General features: G+C 53.2%; 1 protein-coding gene across 1 annotated transcript in view; it reads left to right on the top strand.

The window, feature by feature from the left end:
• Positions 1–18,507, top strand: part of TBC1D22A (TBC1 domain family member 22A) — a 273,044-nt gene that overhangs the window by 131,356 nt on the left and 123,181 nt on the right. Inside the window, exon 9 of the mRNA XM_074326597.2 lies at positions 18,056–18,165. Coding sequence (XP_074182698.1) covers positions 18,056–18,165 — 110 coding nt within the window. The remainder of the gene's footprint in view (positions 1–18,055; positions 18,166–18,507) is intronic.

Genomic DNA, 18,507 nt, shown 5'->3' with positions numbered 1-18,507 from the left:
TACTGAATGGGAAAAGATATTCTCCAATGATACATCCGATAAGGGGTTACTATCCAAAATTTATAAAGAACTCATACAACCACCACATACAAAAACACTTAACAATCCAATTAAAAAATAGACAGAGGACCTGAATAGACATTTCTCCAAAAAGGACATACAAATGGCCAATAGACAGATGAAAAGATGCTCAACGTCACTAATCATCAGAGAAAGGCAAATAAAAACCACAAGGAGGTACTGCCTCACCCCAGTCAGAATGGCCGTCATCCATAAATCAACAACAAGTGCTGGCGCGGACGTGGAGAAAAGGGAACCCTTGTGCGCTGTTGGTGGGATTGCAGATTGGTGCAGCCACTATGGAAAACAGGATGGAGGTTCCTCAGAAAATTAAAAATACATCTACCTTATAATGCAGCAATTCCATTTCTGGGTATTTATCCAAAGAAATCCAAAACACTAATTTGAAAAGATATCTGTTCCCCTGTGTTCACTGCAGCACTATTTACAATAGCCAAGATATGGAAACAACCGAAATGCCCATCAACAGACAATTGGGTAAAGAAGAAGTGGTAGGTACATATATACAGTGGAATATTACTTGGCCACAGAAAAGAATGAAATCGTACCATTTCGGTCAACATGGATGGACCTGAGTGTATTAGGCTAAGTGAAGTAAGTCAGACAGAGAAAGACAAATACCATATGATCTCATTTATTTGTAGAATCTAAAGAACAAAATAAAGAAACAAAACAGAAACAGGCTTGTAGATACAGAGAACAAACTGATGGTTGCCAGACAGGAGGGGTTTGGGGGATGGGTGAAAACGGTGAAGTCCAAAGTGGCAGTTACACAGTGGTCACAGGATGTCAAGTGCAGCACAGGGCACATGGTCAGTAATATGATAATAACTGTATGTGGTGCCAGGTAGATAGTAGACTAGTTGGGAGATCACGTCATAAATTATATACTGTACACCTGAAATTATGCTGTACACCTGCAATTAATATGAAGTAATTGTAAATATCAACTGTTATTGAAAAATAAAAATAATTAGGAATACGAAAAAGAGAAAAAATAAACAAGGAAAAAGCCTTTCATATTTACCTTCATTTTTACCGTTTCCTGCCTTCTTCATTTCCTTGTGTAGAGCTGCATTTCTACTTGGTATCGTGTTCCTCTGCATGAAGAATTTCTTAGCATTTCTTGTAATGTAGCTTTTGTTTGTCAGAAAAAGTGTTTCCTTTTCCTTTGTGACAAATACTTTCACTGAGTATAGAGTTCCGCGCTGACCGGTTTCTCTTTGAGTATATTAATGATGCCATTGCACTGTCTTTTGTCCTGCGTAGTTTTTGTGGGAAGTCTGCTGTAATTCTTACTTTTGTTCCACTTAGCATTGGGTGGAATTCCCTTGGAGGTTAACCAGTTTCAATTCTAACACTTACTGAGTGTTTGCTTGTATCAGGCCCTCTGTTAAGCTTGGCTGTGTGTCTGCATAGTCCTCCCGGCCCCCTTGAGAGGGAGGTGGTGCTATTTCTCACTGTTAATCTGTAGAGACGCTGAGTGAGAGGGGGACTGATTGCTCAAGGCCACTTACCAGGAGGGGGCGCAGCCCTGATTGCGTGATTCCAGAGCCTGCATTCTCACCACTGTTGGCAGAATTCAGACTTTGCAGGGGCTCCGGGATCGTCTTGAGCTCATCCTGCCGTGTTTCCCCGAAAATAAGTCCCAGCCGGACCATCAGCTCCAATGCGTCTTTTGGAGCAAAAGTTAATATGAGAACCAGTATTATATTATATGTATTATATTATATTATATTGTATTATAGACCTGGTGTTATAGTAAAATAAGACCGGGTGTTGTATTAAGTTTTGCTCCAAAAGATGCATTATTGCTGATGGGCCAGCTCGGTCTTATGTTCGGGGAAACACAGTAGGCTGGTTAAAATGCCACCACCGCGATTGGACGTCCCGGGCATTAGAATCCAGCCGACAGGCCCGAACACTGTTCCTGCTCAGCCGTCCGCAGGCTGTGTGACCCTGCACACATCCGGTGGCCTGGCTGGTTTGCCTTCTCACGTCATAAGTAGGTGAGAGCAGCTGCTGTCTGCTGTGGGTGGGATTAAGCAATGCGGTGTGTGGGGCCTGGTGCCGCCAGCAGCTCGGTGCGGCCGTTAGCTCGGTGGGGGTGCGTGGCGCCTGGCGTCACTGACAGCTCGGGGAAGACGTCTTGCTTGGGTTGTGCTCAGTGCATCTTAGTGAATTAATGGGATAGAAACCATGTTGATTTCCCTGTTGACGGCCAAGGCTGTGGCCCACAGTACAACCCCCACTGGCTCCCATTTGCCGGGCTCATCTTTCCAAAGCACAGCCCCGATCGTGTCGTTTCAGGACACACTAAGTGGCTTCCCGGAACTTCCTCATTCAGGTCCCGAGCGCTGCCACAGAGCCCTGAGCTACTGTCCGCAGCCGCTCACACGTCACCTCTGCCTGTGGCTCTGAGAACCTGCCCGAGCTTATCTCAGCCCGGAGGCCTGTGTTCAGCCACTTCCTCTGACTACAGCCCCATTTCCCAGGCACATCTGTGTTAACAACAGCAAAGCCCAAAGACATCGTGTAACAGAAGACACTTTATAAACCGTGAAGTCCTGGGGAAGCATTTGGTATTCTCATCCGTACGTCCGTCTGTCCGCTGGTCTGTCCCATGGACATTGTCACGTGCCTTCTGTAGGCTGAGCCTGTGCAAGGCTTGGGCCCTGGGTTCCGGGAGTGCCCCCGAGGACTCCCCGTCTAGGAGCGGATTACAGAGCGGACCTTCACACTGGCAGAGATGCCAGTGAGCTGTGGGCAGGGCGGATGGCCGCAGGGGGCTCCGTGGAGGAGGGAAGGGCATGCGAAGCCGAAGGGCCACCGCGAGGCCTGGCGGTGTGAGGGGTTGAAGCCCGCAGTGACCACGAGGGGATCGTGCTGGTGACAGAGTGGCAGGGGCCGGGGGCCAGAGGCAGCCCTGTGTGGAGAGCCTTGTGGGCCGGGCCGAAGGGCTTAGGTTTTATGGTGGGGGCTGAGGAAGAACAACGTTAGAGTAAAGTGGTTGGAAGTGTGGGTTTTCAGAACTTTGCTTGTTTATCGTTCAGGGCCCACCTCACTGGGCTCCCTCCTCCATGAAGCCTCCCTAGACCTCCTCTCTCCAAGCAGGATGCGCTTTCCCCTCCTTGGTGGCCAGCGTGCTCAGCCGGCCTCACCCAGGATGTTTTGGGCACTTTTAGGTGACTGTGTTGCGTGTCATTCTCTAGGTGTTTGAGGCCTACACTTTACCTGGAAAGAGCAGCGTTGACAGATATCTACACAATTACGTGATAAAGTTATTAGAGAGGAGAAGGGCTGTGCGAGCGTGTTTAATAGGTACCCCCCACCCCCGCGTTCAATGAGGCCCCTGCTTGCCGAGCCCCATCCCCCATGTGAAGTGGCGCGTGAGCCAAGATGCAGCAGCACGTGGCCTCCGTGTCGTGGCCGGTAGAGGGGGCGTCAGACGGCCGTCCTCGCTGAGTCCTGCCGTTTCCTTGTGGTCAGCTCTCAAGTGTAAGTGCCTTGAAGATAAGCCTCGGTGCAGCAGGTGCCAGGCTCGGGGCAGAGGGTGGCGGCTCGGGACACTGCGTGACTGGCCTGGGGAGGGGACAGGCGTCGCAGCCGCCACACAGGCTGAGACAGCGATGTTTTTAATTCAGTGGGACCAGAGTGACATGAGTCGTCTGCCCATCAGGGGTCTAACTGAAAATAGTGCAGTGCAATGTAAGACGGCGGTGTTTTCACGGTTTTCGCAGGAATCAGCAAAGTGCTCGTGAGTGTCACTCCAGTTGGAATGGAGCGACTGAACCCCAGCGAAGGCTGCGGGGCTTCCTGGAACGTCCAAGGGGGTTTCCGATCAGCTTTGGGAGCGAAGGGGTTATCCTTGTGGTGTTTTATTGAACCACAAAATGTTATTTATAACCCGTGTCAGGAGCAATTAAACTGATTGATGATTAAGAAAGTCTAATAGTTGAATAATAAGATGCGGTTCTCGACAGCTACTTTTTCTCATTTTGGAAGCATATTTTACGAGTCTAATAACCGTGCGAGGGACGGGCTGTGGCATCTGTTGTGTAATTACGTGCGGCTGATGTGACGCGCGTCTACTGTTCCGTGGAGTGTTACTTATAAAAAACGAAAATGCCAATTATGATCTTTTTGATTTACTATTGAAGTGGTTTGTTAATTTTGACTCACTCCAAGCAGGGTTAATTAGTACATATTGATATATTTGATTAAAAGTACACTAATGTGGAATTGAGCAAGAAAGGTCAAACAAAATGAATTATTTTCCAGCCACCCAGAACGGTATGATAATTTCAGTTATCTTTCATACTTACATGGAGAGGTGGCTTCAGATTGACTGGGAATGTGAGCTGTGATTGGCAGCTGCGTGAGCACCCTGGACGTTTGAAGGTGGCACTGGGATTTCAAAACAACCCGTGCTGCTTTCTGCTGCATGTGTGGTTTTTCTTGTGGCTGTGTTTACCTTCAGGAACCATTTCTTATGTTTGTGAAAAGCAAATAAATGGTTAAAAGCATTCTTCTTGGAACTAGGAAGAGATGTTAGGAAGTAGGGAACACAAATGACTAATAATCTAAAAAAATATCTAGCTTCCCAAGTAATGAAAATGCAAATTAAACCAATAATGCAGTTCTATTTTTGTCCATCAAATTAGCAAAGATGAAAAAAGATCAGACTGAGTGCCTTTCAGATGAGCCGAGAGTGACACCCTGTAGTCTTTTGGTGAGACAGCGGTTCTGGGAAGCGCTCTGGAGCTGATTGAAAGGCACGGATGCCTCCTTGTGTCAGGGACGTATTTGTATGGGACGTTCGTTCTTTCCTTCGTAGCAGAGGTGTTTGTTCTGGCAGGAGCTCCAGACCAGCCCCTCTGCCCAGGGCAGAGGAGGTTTGAACCGGGTGTGGTGTTTTGATTTCCAGGCAGCCTTAAACATGATCTCAAAAAACATTCTTTTTCAATACGTACCAGTGACCAGGGTGTAAATAAAAACAATTGGGTATAAAACTTCATCTGTAATCCCAATTCTGGTTTATTAATAAAAGTACGAGTTCTGACAATTAAGTTCGCGAACTCATCCTAGAAAAAGTGCTGCATGCCTCATTGCTGAATATCACTACGGTCACCTTTGAAACTCTCTCCCTGGGAAGCTGTGCACCGACACCAGCGCCTAGTCCACCTTTCGGAGTAATTTTGGAACTCTTTTTCTGGAATGGCCATCAGAGCTGTCGTCGTATTACCCTTAATGTCCTGAATGTCATCAAAATGTCTTCCTTTCAATATTTCCTTTATCTTCTGGTAAAGAAAGAATCCATTGGGGTCCAGATCAGGTGAGTAGGGAGGGTGTTACCCAAAGATAAAGGAAATGTTGAAAGGAAGTCATTTTGATGACATTCAGGACATCAAGAGTAATATGACGACAGTTCTGATGGCCATTCCAGAAAGAGTTCCAAAATAGCTTTAAAGAGTGGACTAGGCACTGGTGTCGGTGCAGAGCTTCCCAAGGGGAGTATTTTGAAGGTGACCATAGTGATATTCAGCAATGAAGTATGTAGCGCTTTTTCTAGGATGAGTTCGCGAACTTATTTGTCCGACCTTGTATAAGAAGGGCACATCAGGATACAAACACACAGAGGGATGAGCATGTGGGGACACGGGGCGGGGAGGGGGGATTTGGTGGTGGTGGGGGAGATGCAATAGCTGTTTACAGGCCAAGGAGAGAGGCCTCTGAAGGAATCAGCTGCCGCTGCGTTTCCATTGTGGAAGCCGCCGCCCTGTGGGGCTGTGCTGTGAGCTGAGCCCACGAACGGGGGAACTTCACCAGATCACATCCACCCTGCATTTCAGGACAGTGCTTTCCTTTTACACACTGTTCTCTGCTCTCCACGTCATTCCCAAGAATCATGCGTGTGATGAACGCCTTGTTAGAAAGCTTGCGCCCTGGTCTGTAGAGAGCTGGAATAACCAGACAGGAGAAGGCCCTTTCCTGCTTTGGGGATCAACCTGATCACCCCTAAGTTGAGGGATTAGCACTGGGGTGTATTTGATGTCTTGTCCGGCCCTAAAGCTGGCTGAGTCTCAGGTGCGACCTCAGGGAAGCACGTGGGAGTTGTCACCCGTTGTCTGGGCCGTGTGTACGCGGGACAGTGAGAGCGGCTGAGTGGCGTCGGGGAGGGGACCTGCGGGCTTCAGCGGAGGTGTTTCCCTCACCTTTCGGATGGAGCTGCGAGGGGAAAACCTGGAGCCCTGGTCCTGTCCGCTGCTGGTGAGGCCTGGGCAGGATGTGTGCCTGTCGGGCAGGTTGACGGAAAGGGTGCCGGGAAGGCAGGGCAGCGGTGCTGGAGGGGGTCAGGCCCCGGAGGTCGGGGTGGGTCGGTGGAGGCCCAGCTCTGAGGTCCACAGGGAACCCGGAGGCTTTGCCAGTGGAGTCGTGGTGGGGCCTCTGCCTGCTCGTGCCCAGTCCATGAACCCAATGCCGGGTTTGTGGGACCCAGTCAGAGCACCCTCCTTCACCTGTGCACACAACAGTTGGAGGTAAACAAAAACCTCACAGATGGAGGCCCAGCCAGGTAGCACCCTGAATACTGATGCAGCCAGGTTGCAGGGTGCAGCTCAGTGGGGAACCCGGAATGGGGAGAGGCCAGAAACGAGGCTGCCCCCAAGGCTGCTGTCTGAGAGGAAGGGGACCACTGCGGAGCCCAGCATGGCCTTTGCCACCGCCCCAGCCCCGCTTGCCTCACAGTGGGGGGGGGGGCGGCGGGGGGGGGACACAGCCATTGGCCAGTGAGGGGCATGAGAGCGTCTGATAAATGCCACGGGCTCTGGGTGCGTGGAGCATGGACTGGAGTGCAGACTCCCCCAAAGGGCACTTCCTAGGAGCTGGGCCTGCACTCCAGGTTGAGGGCAGTGTCAGGCAGGGATGTGGGGCTCCTGGAGATGAGTGACAGCCTGGGACAGGACCCGTGAGGAGGTGGCTGTGAGCTCCTACCTGCCGCCCCCTTGGGTAGGTTTCGCCTCCTGGGGGTGGGATAGAACCAGAAGTGTTTAAAACAGGACCAGGTCCTTTTGGATCTTTTGGTGGCTGGGCTCTGGGACCTGGGGTGCAAACCTCGTACCCTGCAGCCGCTTCTCAAAATCTTCCATTTCCCTGGTCCCACTGCAGCCAGCATCCTAATCCTGTTCACCGCGTGACATCTTAGCCATCTCTCATTACACTGGGGTGGGACAAAGCCTCCTGTCCCTGCGGCGCGCTGTCCATGGGAGAGCTGCGATGAGGGCACTTCCAGCTGTGTTCATTCAGAATTACCCGTCTGCAGCCAACCCGCCCCTGTCCCCTGTCCCTGTGGGGCCCCGGCGCTCAGACCCCAGGCCGGCGGTGGGCTGTCCCCAAGCTCTGCGGCCCAAAGCAGGGTGGGCTTTGCAGCTCCTCAGGAGTTCGCATTGGTCTGAGCTCCAGGGAAGTAAGTGTGGTTTCTTGAGACAGGAAACCCCGCTCACTGCCCTGGAGAGGCTCCTGCGTCCGCCGGTGGCTCCTGTGAGAACCTGCTGCGCCTTCCTGGGTGTTGGAGTTCTTTCGGGACACCCATGGGAAAAACAGGATTTCTGCTGCGTACGGTGCCAGGCTCGTTCTTTCCACCTGACTGACGTGCGGAGCTTTTCTTTTAATGATGCCGTGAGCTGGGTATTGGCTCACTGAGGCAGCTTCCGTGACAAAAACGCGTTCCCGACTGTCCCCCCGACAGCATGATGAGGCAGAGTGTTTCTTGCTGGTTCTCACGCTCCCGGATGGGGACCGACAGCTCGGGGTTTGCCCTGCACTTTCCAGTTCACCCAGTGAAGAGACACAACAAACGGACCCCGAAACTGTGAGTGGTGACTAAGGCGTTTGTACGGCTCCCATAAGTCCCTTATGTCACTGCCTCTGTCTGTGGTTACCCTGCCAGCAGGGAGGACACGGCCAGGGAGTGGAGGTGGGGCGGCTGGTGTGAGGGTGGTGCCGGACGGGGATGCACAGTGGGGCACTTGCTTGGACTCAGCCATGGTGCCAGCCAGACGGGCGCTGTCATAATGGATGGGTGCCGAGGCCTCGACCTTCTGGGCGGGGTGACGGTGCCACTGGAGAACGGGCCAGCACGGCTACCTCTGCCTGTGAGCCTCGGTTGGCCTTCTGCCTAAGTACTGTGAGTTGTGTGGGTCCCAGGTCTGGGAGGCCTGCTCGGGCCCAGGCTGTCCCCTGTGGCCACACCATAGACGGGGGACGCTGCAGGGAAAGGCCCACGTCTCCCTCCTTGTCCAGGGCCTGCCTCTGCCCTTCCCGTTAGTTCTGGCATCCACGAGCTCATCTGACACTGAGTCTGCTCAGGTCAAAGCTAACCAAGCCCCCGCCATGCCCCCACCCCCACTTTTTTAGGCAGCAGTCACTTTGCTCTAGTCGGCACATTTGTTCTCTGGTGGGTTTGTGTTTTACGGTTTTTCTGGCAAGTTTTGTGTTTTATGCCCCCTTTGAGCATCGCACAGACTGGGGCTTGTCGGATTCCTGCTTGTTCTAAGGACCTATCGTCAGTGCTGGCTTTTTGATTTTATTTGGCCCCGTGGTATTGTGAGCTGATTTACTGTAGTTATTAGTCTTTCCAGCGCGGCCCCCCAGGGGCCTCGGAAAGTCTCCATTTGGTCAACATGTGCCTTTTGAATTTTTCTGCCCCAAACAGACCAGCCCCTTGCAGAGAGACCCGGTTTCTTGTAGTGGAGGCCAGTGTCAGAGATGGAAGTCTGTCTTTGCTGTCACACAGTGGCGACTGGCCGCTCATGGTCCCACAGAAGCGAGCTCAGGCGCTGCCGCTGTTTGCAGTGCAGCTGGATGTTTTCTCACCCCCTGACTGGGCTTAACGGTCGGCAGCGGCATGGGGTGTGTGTTGCCCTAATAAACACTACGTGGGAGGTGCAGTGTTGGACCCCTATCTAGAAATCTCTTTTGTCTTGGCATCTTTTTGCTGCTTGGCTCAATGACACTCCAGCTGACCTGACGTGTGCAGGTCTGGGCAGTCGCCTGTCAGTGTCACGTGTTCATAGCTGGAAACAGACCCAGGCCTGGGACCCTGAGTGAGTGGGAAGAGAGCTCGTGTGAGGTGGAAAATCACACCTAGTCAGTGATTCAGTACAAACACAGGCCCCAGAGGCGCTGACTCAGGCTTTCCCCGTTCGTTTTCTGGGGAACTAGCGTTAGGTAGTTAGTGGTCATTTATCTCCGGGAGCTAGAGTATTGGACTTGAATTTCCTACCTGCCTTTGAGGAAACACAGGCATTCTTCATATCAATACAGTAAGATGGTCTAACATTTTAGAAACTGTTAAGGATTTTAGAAAATGTGGCAAATGGACATCAAGTGTCATCTAAGTGCTTCGTAAAGTTTGCCCCCAAGTTGCAGTTGAATATCTCCAGCTGATTCGTATTTGGGTTTTGCCGCCACCGACTTGTAAAGATGCCGGTCAGAATGGTTTCTGTGTAGTTTTGCATTCATACTACGTTTGCGTCTCCAGTTGGTCTAGACGTTTTTAGGCCCATCCTCCGAGCTTACACCTGTGGGAAACCAGTACAGAGACTTCAGCAAGTTTCAGCTGTAGCTTTAGTTGTTTCCACATTATTGCAGGGCTTACCACGTTCCGTGCCTGCGTCCTTAGTGCTGCGTTTGGAAACTGCAGCACAAACATGCCGGAGAAGCTCAGAGTCATGTCCTCAGGCAGTTGGGGCCAGTGGACTCGGAAGACTCAGCCCAGTCCCTGTCCCGTGACCCTCTACCTGCGGGACATTGGGGACGCAGAGACGCTCTCTGGCGCTGACCCCCCACAGCAGTGCAGGGGCCGTGCAGGAGGCCGTCAGAGTGCTTCATACGTGGCAGTGTTTGCGCCCTTCAGTTTGAACGACTTAAGTGCTGCCCGCGTTGGCGTTAGCAGAAGCCAGTTAGACTTGATACATGAGCTCACCTTCCGCAATAGTTTGGACATGTCTCTTAACCCGAGAAACTGGGATCCGATTCTTCGCACTCACTCTTCATGAAACACCTTGCTGTGGTTTTCACTGCTCCGGTTCTAAGTGTTTCCACAGTTATTCCTCCCTCCGAGGCCCTACGCCCTTTGACGGGCGTGCATTCGTTCACGTGGCAGGTGTCTGTGGAGCGCCTGCTGTGTCCAGGCAGTCCCAGAGGGGTTGGGGACATGGACAGCGGTGACGGTACGGTCCTGTTCTCGAGGAGCTCTTGCTGTGGGGGGGGCAGAGCAGGCAGGTGCGGCTGTATTAGGGCGGGACACGGCTGCTGACCCGTGTCATGGAGGACGCGCAGTGGGGCAGTGCCTCTTTCTGTGCTCAGCCTGGGCGTCCAGGGCCCCGCGTGTCATGGTGTGGAATTGATCTCGTCTCGGTGATGGCTTTACTCACTCGAGCGGCCTCAGTGCCCGAGCTTTGTGTGTGTGCCTGCGGCGCGCGTGGGCTTTGCGGGCTCTGGCTGGGGGCGTCTCCCCCACCTATCGCCGCCTCGTCCTTCCCGCAGGCAGCCCCAGAGCAGCCCTGCGCCGGCCCCCATGCTGGCAGACACCAACATGATAAGCTCCTCCACCGCTCAGGTGTCCCCGCGGGCTCCCTCTGTCCTCTAGAAGGAATCCAGCTGCAGAGCCTGGTGCCCGGGGCCGCCGTGCTCCTGCCGCAGTTGTTCAGACATTCCCGGCAGCTTCCTGGCACGGGTTCCATCGGTCTTCTTCATGGCGCCCTCAGTCCTGTTGTCGGCTAAGGCTCCGCGCAAACGCCACATGTCCCAGGCCTGTCCAGGGGCCCCTCTGAACCTGCCGGGGCTGGCCCTTGTCACACTGCTCACTCTCTACTGGGCTGGTTCTTTATTTAACGATACGGCCATGTGAGTCACAGCTCCCTGGAAATAAATATGGTCATCATATGCTATAAATAAACAGAGCCTGTCAGTGGAGGTTGAGTGACTCAGTGAGACTAGAGATGAATGAACGCATGGGTCCTTCCCCTAGACTTCTCAGACGTGGGGGGCGATTCTGGGTCTCATCTTCACCTTTCTCTCAGCCCCACATTTTTTTGGTACATAAAACTACTTGGTACATGTTAATAGAATCAATCAGTATTTCAACAAATAGCATTTCTACGAACAAAAACTCCCACTCATAGCATTGTTAAAATAGCAGCGACGCAGGCAAGCCAGAAGGACGTTAGGAGACTGAGATTCTTCCTTTTGTAAAAACGGTGTTCTGAAGCCAAGGAGCATTGCAGGCGCAGAAGTGTCCCTGCACGCTTTCCTCATGACGCCGCGGCTGTCACGTGCCCACGTGTGGCCAGGAGATGGTCTCCTCGTGGAGCAGGGTGCCAGTGTTCTCACACCAGCAGAACATGGCCTGCTCAACACAGCGCTCCCGTTCCCGTGCTGTGCCCTCCCCTCGGGCTGACTTGTGGGGTTGGGGACCCTGCTTGGCATGGGGGTGGGACGGGAGGCAGAGCCAAGGTGTTTGTGAGAGGGGAAGTTTGGTCCTTGTCACTTGGGGTCACTCTTAGGGTCAGGAAGTTGATACTTGGGTATGGCCAAACTATGCCATCTTGCCTGGCTGGCAGAGCGGGCATTGTCCTGCTTTTGTCCTTGATTTGTGGCCGTTGTCTGCTGATGGGCCACCCACTGATTGAACGCCTGTGTCTGTGGGTTGCAGGCTTTCAACCATGGAACAGAACTGGGAGCTGTGCCGGTGGTTTAGTCTGTAACCTTGAGTCAGACACCATTTACATTAGAATTAAACAGCCCTACAGCTAAACCAATTTGATTATAACATTAGTTGTTTTTGCTGAGCCAGAGAGTTTTATGAATTTATATTCTTGAGTTGTGATGCTGCGTTCACCAAAGCAGGACTATCTTCTCTGCGTTGGCTCCAAACCTGTGTAATTAAGTGCTAAAATCTCCGTCATCGAGGTGTCAGGGTTTCAGATTTAAATCCCCCAAGTTGGGCGTACAAGGGATTAGAGCACAGAGCGACTCCTGCTCGCTCCTCAAGGAGAGAATGTTTTTGGTTCCCAGTTAAGCTCCTAATTACGGGAAGAGGTTTATTGTAGGGATTGTGCAGTGTGGGTGAGTCACGTAGTCATAACAGTATCTGTCCCCTTCTCTCACCCTCGCTGGTCGCCCGCAGCCGTGCTCTGAGGGGGGTGTCTTAGTTCATGTCGCAACAGTGTCCCGGAAGCCCAGGCGTTACCGGCACGGTTGGCACTTGAGGTATTTCTCTCTTTCCAGTTTCCAAGCTGCCCTGTTTGGTTTATCACGAGGGGAAACTTATCTGTGTGTCAGGTCTTTTCACTTCCTGTGATCACAGGGTGACACTCCAGCCTGAACTGCTTTGGTTGTGGCACAGGAGTCTGTGAGGAACGAGCCCCCTCAGACCCAGAGCTCAGGGTGGGGGCCCTGCGGTGACAGGCCCTTTTGCCACGTGACAGGGGAGGGGCCGGTAGTCGTGCTCTGTGATGGAGGGTTCCTTGTTTTACCTACAAAGTTATACTTTTCTAGAGGTAGCTGAGGGGGCAGTGGCTCCCCCTCCCGTCCCCTGTCAGAGGCCTCAGGGCCCCACCCTGTCTCAGGGGGGCAGTGAAACCGAGGCAGGGAGCACGGACTGTGCTGTCAGACGGACCTGTCATGCCTGGCTCGCCCTGTGCTGGCACGGTGCCACTGCTGGCCCCTTGTCTGTCAGACGGGCGCTTCTGCAGCAGGGCTCTCCGATGACACAGGCGCACGCCCTGGAACTCAGAGCGACACTGCCCGTCGGTGGTGGCACATGTCGTCGCTGCCTGGTGAGCGCCCCTGGGGGAGCAGCCCTCATCACCACGGTGCCCTGGGCTTTGAGCCCCTCACCTTGCCTGTTCCTTCATTCACTGACCTCTTCTGTCTTCTGGATGTGGGGACATGGTTGGAAATTTCCGGTCTTTATTTACCTAGGACAGCTTTTTGGGTATTTCAGTTATTTCCCCATATGGTTTCCTCCCTGCCAGGCTGGACATCCCCTGCCTTTTATTCGTTCCCTGCATCTCCCCGCCCACCCGCCCACCCGCCCAGGTGGAGGAGCAGCTCTCACGGTGGCCGTGCTCATTGTGCACTGCCTTTCCCACGTGTGGAGTGGCCAGCACGGGCCACCCACTGAGAGTCAGCAGGTCCCCTGGCCTAATCCTTCTGACCCGCAGGCATCGCACACACTTCTCAGACATTTCAAGGGTAATGCCACCATCCTCGGGGACGTTTTCTCTACGGAGACTTACCTGTGGGAAAGACAGGCCTTAGTTCAACTATGCCAGTGGCTTAAACAGCATTTTTCCCCATTACAAAAATACTGGCTGTTCATCGTGAAAAATCATGCTCTCTGTTTACTCAGTGCCCTGCTGCAGAGAGAGGGATGATTTCCCACAGCGCGCCCCACCCCTCTCCCAGGGGTGCCCGAGGGCCTGTCTCTGGCCCCCTTCTGAGTGGTGGTGGTGTGTGTGTGTGTGTGTGTGTGTGTGTGTGTGTGTGTGTGCGTGCACAGTGTATGCGTACATGCAGACGTGGTGGTGGGGTTTCTGGTACAAATGAGTTGTTGATGCAGATGGGAACAATAATATGGCAGGACAGCATTTATTTAAATCGTCCCCTAAAGCCTGTCTGTGATCTAAGAAGACAGCGAGAGTAGTTTTAATTAAATGTCTGTTTTTACGTCCCATGCCTTCATATCCCGCTGTGCTCCACTTGTCACCACCGGCCTCTGTGGCCGTGCTTCTCAGCCTCCCCTGGCGCCCCTTGGGCCAGCCTGTGCCCTTGGTGGCCTCCCTGCCACCCCGAGGGCTCTCTGGGGTCAGAACTACCGCCTTTCGCAGCCTGGTATCCCCCTGAGGGGTCCTGCGGGAGGTGCTGTGGGTAAGAGGGGGCCTGGTACAGCTGTAAAACAGCGTTATACCTACTGATGTTACTGTTTGTTTGTAATTAGTACATAAAGCTTAAGACAGAATCTAGTCAAATTTCAGATGAAACAGGTAGGTTTAAATCTCGTTATTTTTAATAATGTGTTTGGTCAAAGAGTCACCTTAGAGATGCCACAGTAGCCCTTCCCCGTCCTGGGTTCCAGGGCCCAGTCGGACCTGCCTGGCTGGGAGGAGGCTGCATGCAGGGCTGAGGCCAGCGGAGCGTGTGCGGCGCCCACTTCCTGCTGCAGCTGCTGCCCGGAGGCGGAGTGTGGGGGGTCTTCACAGCTTGGGTAAGAACTAGCCATGTCCCGGTCCCCAAGATCCGAGAGCCCCTGCTCCCCCCACGGCCGCTGCAGCCCCATCCACAGGCCCCACCCTCTGAGGCCATAGTCCGGCCCCCCTGCTGTCTTTTTACCTGTGAATTTATCACTTTTCCCTTTGAGGCCTGGGTTGTCTGGAATTCCTCAGCTTCCCCTGGATTGTCTGGAATTCCCTCTCACTTGTGACCTTCGATGACCAGTCGTCCCTTCTTCCCATAGGATAGCACTCCTGACCTCTCCCCCGTCACTTGGTGTGGCACGTGTCTAGGGAGCTAAGTCCCACCCAGTGGAGGGTCTGTGGCCATGGACATTCAGCCCAGATGCCTCAGGGCTTCCCAGGAGTTCCCTGTCCAGGTGTCCTCCCCTCCTGGTCACCCGCCCCATGACATGCAGTGGGGCAGCCTGCTCTGGTGGGAAGTGTGTGCTTTGGAGGCAGGTGGCAATTTGGTCCTGGCTGTTGGACATTTCGGGGTTATGACTCTGAGGACCCCTCCCCTCCCAGGTCTTCATGGCAGGTGATTGAATGGGTTAATCCAACCGGTAGAACCTGTGCTGAACCTGCTGATTTTGCTCGTGGCTTCATCCAGCCTTGTCCCCACCAGATGGGGACCACCAGTGTCCCGTCTCCTGTGACCGCCCCCTCCCCCTCCATCTTGGGGCCATGCCTGCCAGCTGGGGTGTTTTCTCCTCATGGGGCCTGGCCCTCTGCTCTGACTCTGATCACAGCCCCGGGGCTTCCAGAGTCTTCTGTGCTCTCTCTGCGCCTGCTCCCTTCTTAGTGAGCTCTTTGTCTGGCAGGATGGATATTTCTCTCCTTGTGACAATAAGGGTCATTCTGAATCTCTCAGCTTTTCCAAGACAAATTGGCGTGGGGGTCTCTGAGTTAAATGCCATTACTTCATTACACTGAAGAGTAACAAATGGCACGTCATGAGAAATGACCTAGAATAGGCCGCCCACATTTCCTTGGATAAAATAGTAAGCCAGCTAAAGAGACGAAGAAAAATCACTGAGGTTTCTGGCTGCCGCAGGCAGCAGCCTGCTTCCTGTGCGTCTGACTGCGGTGGCCCAGCCGCTCTGTGCGCGAGGAGGGAGCTGGAGGCCTGGGGACAGCCTCTGTTCCCCGTTTACCTTTTATTATAGACGAGGAAATATCTTAATGCTTTGAAGGCCCTTGAGAGAGAGAATGTGTGGATGGAGAAGGTGTCAGAAGGAGTCCTCTGTTACTGCTCTCGATGGGTGGGGTGTGGAATCGATTGTGCAGAAGCAGTTTGCTCAGCGAGGCAGCCGCCGCTGTGAGGCGGCCACTTGTACGGTGTCTGTGAACTCGCTCTTGCAGCAGGAAAGGCGTTATGACAGGTGGGCGGGGCCTGGCGCGGTGGGTCTTGCAGCGGTCAGTGAGGAGCCCCTGGGAGACCTGGTGTCCACGTGTGTCACCGGGCGGAGGTAACGCCTCCCGCTGGGCTGCCACACTGGGCCTGCCGGGCAGGGCCTTGGCTGGTGAGCACACATCTGGGTCTCCGGGGTCACCCAGTTCCCCAACCCTCCCCCCCTTCATACCCCAGTGGCTCTGACACCTGAACATTTGTGTTTTCCATTTTAAAGCTGTTTTTCCTTTAACCCACCAGCTTCTTGAGGGCACTGACTGTCACGCGTCTCTGTGCCCACAGTGTAGGGATGGAGCCACCACCCAGGGACCACCTGCTGCGTGTTGTCACATCGCCCCCACTGAGGGACCAGGGATCAGTACAGAGTGGGCCATCCGTCCAGCGGAGTGTGTCTCTGTGTAAACAGGAGGGAGGCATGACACGCTACAGCGTGGACGGACCTTGAAAATTCTGCTCAGTGAAAGGAGCCAGAACCAAAGGCCACATGCTGTGTGAGCCTATTAATAAGAATGTCTGTAATAGGCCAGTCCATGGAGGCAGAATACAGACTGGTGGTCTCCCGGGGCTGGGTGGGGTTGGGGGGCATGGGGAGTGACAGCTGAGGGGCACAGAGGTCCTTTGTGGGGGTGGAAATGTTCTGGGATGAGACAATTGTGATGGTTACCCAACTCTGTGAATAGACTACAACCCCCTGAATTGTATATTTTAAAGGGGGAACTTTGTGGTCTGTGCATTACATCTTAATAAAACAAGACCCAAACCAGAATGGTACTTGCTGAATGAATGGGGGTTAAGAGTGCTCTTTTCAGCTGCAGACACTTACAGATGTGCTCCCATGAGCCCCTGAGAGGTACCGTGAGGCGTGACGTCAGAGTCAAACTGGCTGGAACCTGATCTCGCTGGTGACCCTGCGGGAGGCTGTGCCCTGCAGGGCGTGTGTGCAGGGCCGCGGCCGCCTGTCCAGGCCCCTGAGACCCGCACGCCAGCCTCCCTTGCTTGGATGCTGTCCTGGGAATGCCCACCCCCTTTTACTCGATTTCTGCTGTGAACAAATTGCCCAGTGGGAGCTTGTTGATGGCAGCTCTTCCAGCCGCTCCTCAGTGTGACTCAGGCGTGTCGGCCGCCACTGAGCAAACGGTGGAGCTGGTGGGTATGAAGTGCCCAAGTGTACCACGTGCTCGAGTGTGCGAGCTGTCATGCTGCGTGGGGAACCAGTTAGGAACGTGGGCTCTGGGACCCGATGGGGGGGTCCACATCCTGCCCACTGCTCACGGCTCACAGCTGGGCTGTGGCTGTTGGTCTGCACCCCATTTTCCAAGGGGTACAGTGGTGGTGACAAGAGTTGTGATGGTGCTTAAATGAGTTAATACATTTAAAACATGTCGAAGAGCTCTAGGCCTGTCATAAGTAGCACTGAAGGTCAGCAATGATTGCAAATACTGTCCTTTTTACCCACTTAAAACTCTCTAAATGTATTCTGGGCCGACACGTTTCCTTTCTGGAAGAATGTTTTCCTTGCAAAGGTGCCATGCACATTAGCAAAAAAATCAAACAAAAGTAAATAAAATGAAACAACAGGATACACAGTTTTTTAAACAGTGATGAGTGTTATGCTAGATGACAGCAATTTTGGTTAGGATCTGAGACCTACAATTAGTTTGTTCGCATGTCTGATAAGCCGTTTCAATTAGGCATCTGTTCTTCATTTTCAAACTTTTAAGTTACGTTTCCTTACCAGGTGTTTTATGCTTGAAGAAGGAAGTTATTCAGAGCCCCGTTGCCTGTTCTTTCAAACCCGTCTGTCTGTGTCACTGCTTTCCTGGGTCTCTGTTCGCAGCACACGAGAGCTGGCCTGCTGCGGTTTGGAACGTGTAACCTTGAACACAGGTGTTTAGAGCAGTTATTACTGAATGCATATGTCAATGTAGTAGAAGCAGAATTTAAAAAATGTTCTGAGAAAACTTCCAGGTCTCTGTCAGGAATAAGTAATATATTTAGGCTCTCTTATTAGGATGCGGCATGCCTGAGAAACAATCCTTTACAGTGTATTAATTATGTTAATTAATCGGAGAGGATTCAGAATATTAATTACCTGCAACTAATTAGGTATTAAAATTGAGAACCGTTAAGTGATGAGACCACTGCAGTCATCTAGTTAGAGCCAGACAAATGGGAGTGGGCAGCTGGCCGTGTGCGCGTCTCCGCCAGGCCGCGCGCGTCTCTGCCAGGCCGCGCCGCGCCGCTGTGCCCTAACCGCTTTCTGTCTCTTCCATGCTCCGCGCAGAGGAGGACGACGTGTGCACTGCCGACGTGTCCCGCGTGCCCGCGGAAGTGCTGCGCAACGTGGAGGCCGACACATACTGGTGCATGAGCAGGCTGCTGGACGGCATTCAGGTGAGCCCTGCACACGGCCTCGGGGCCCACACCTGCCTCCGAACCTCTGCTCGACCACTGTCCTGGGACAGCCACAGTCCTCAGGGTGACGCGGGTGACCGATTCCATCCACTCGCGCTCCTGCTTCCGGAGAGGCTCATGGTGGCCTCCCGAGGTTCCAGCGGGAGGGCTGGGGCTCTGCCCTGCAGTCTGGTCCCTACAGGTTCTGCCATTTCCCACTCTGAGTGGCCCCAAGTGTGTGTTGTCGTTGACTAGCCACTGCCGTGGGTGGCAGGCGGAATTCACAGGAGTCTGCCCCTTAAAAGGCATCCGACTTGGGGCCTGAGCGTCTCGCCTGTGACA

Source organism: Rhinolophus sinicus, chromosome 1 (assembly GCF_057876585.1).
Source record: "Rhinolophus sinicus isolate RSI-liver-muscle chromosome 1, RSI-T2T, whole genome shotgun sequence".
Taxonomy (NCBI): domain Eukaryota; kingdom Metazoa; phylum Chordata; class Mammalia; order Chiroptera; family Rhinolophidae; genus Rhinolophus; species Rhinolophus sinicus.
This window is presented reverse-complemented; position numbering and strand designations above follow the sequence as displayed.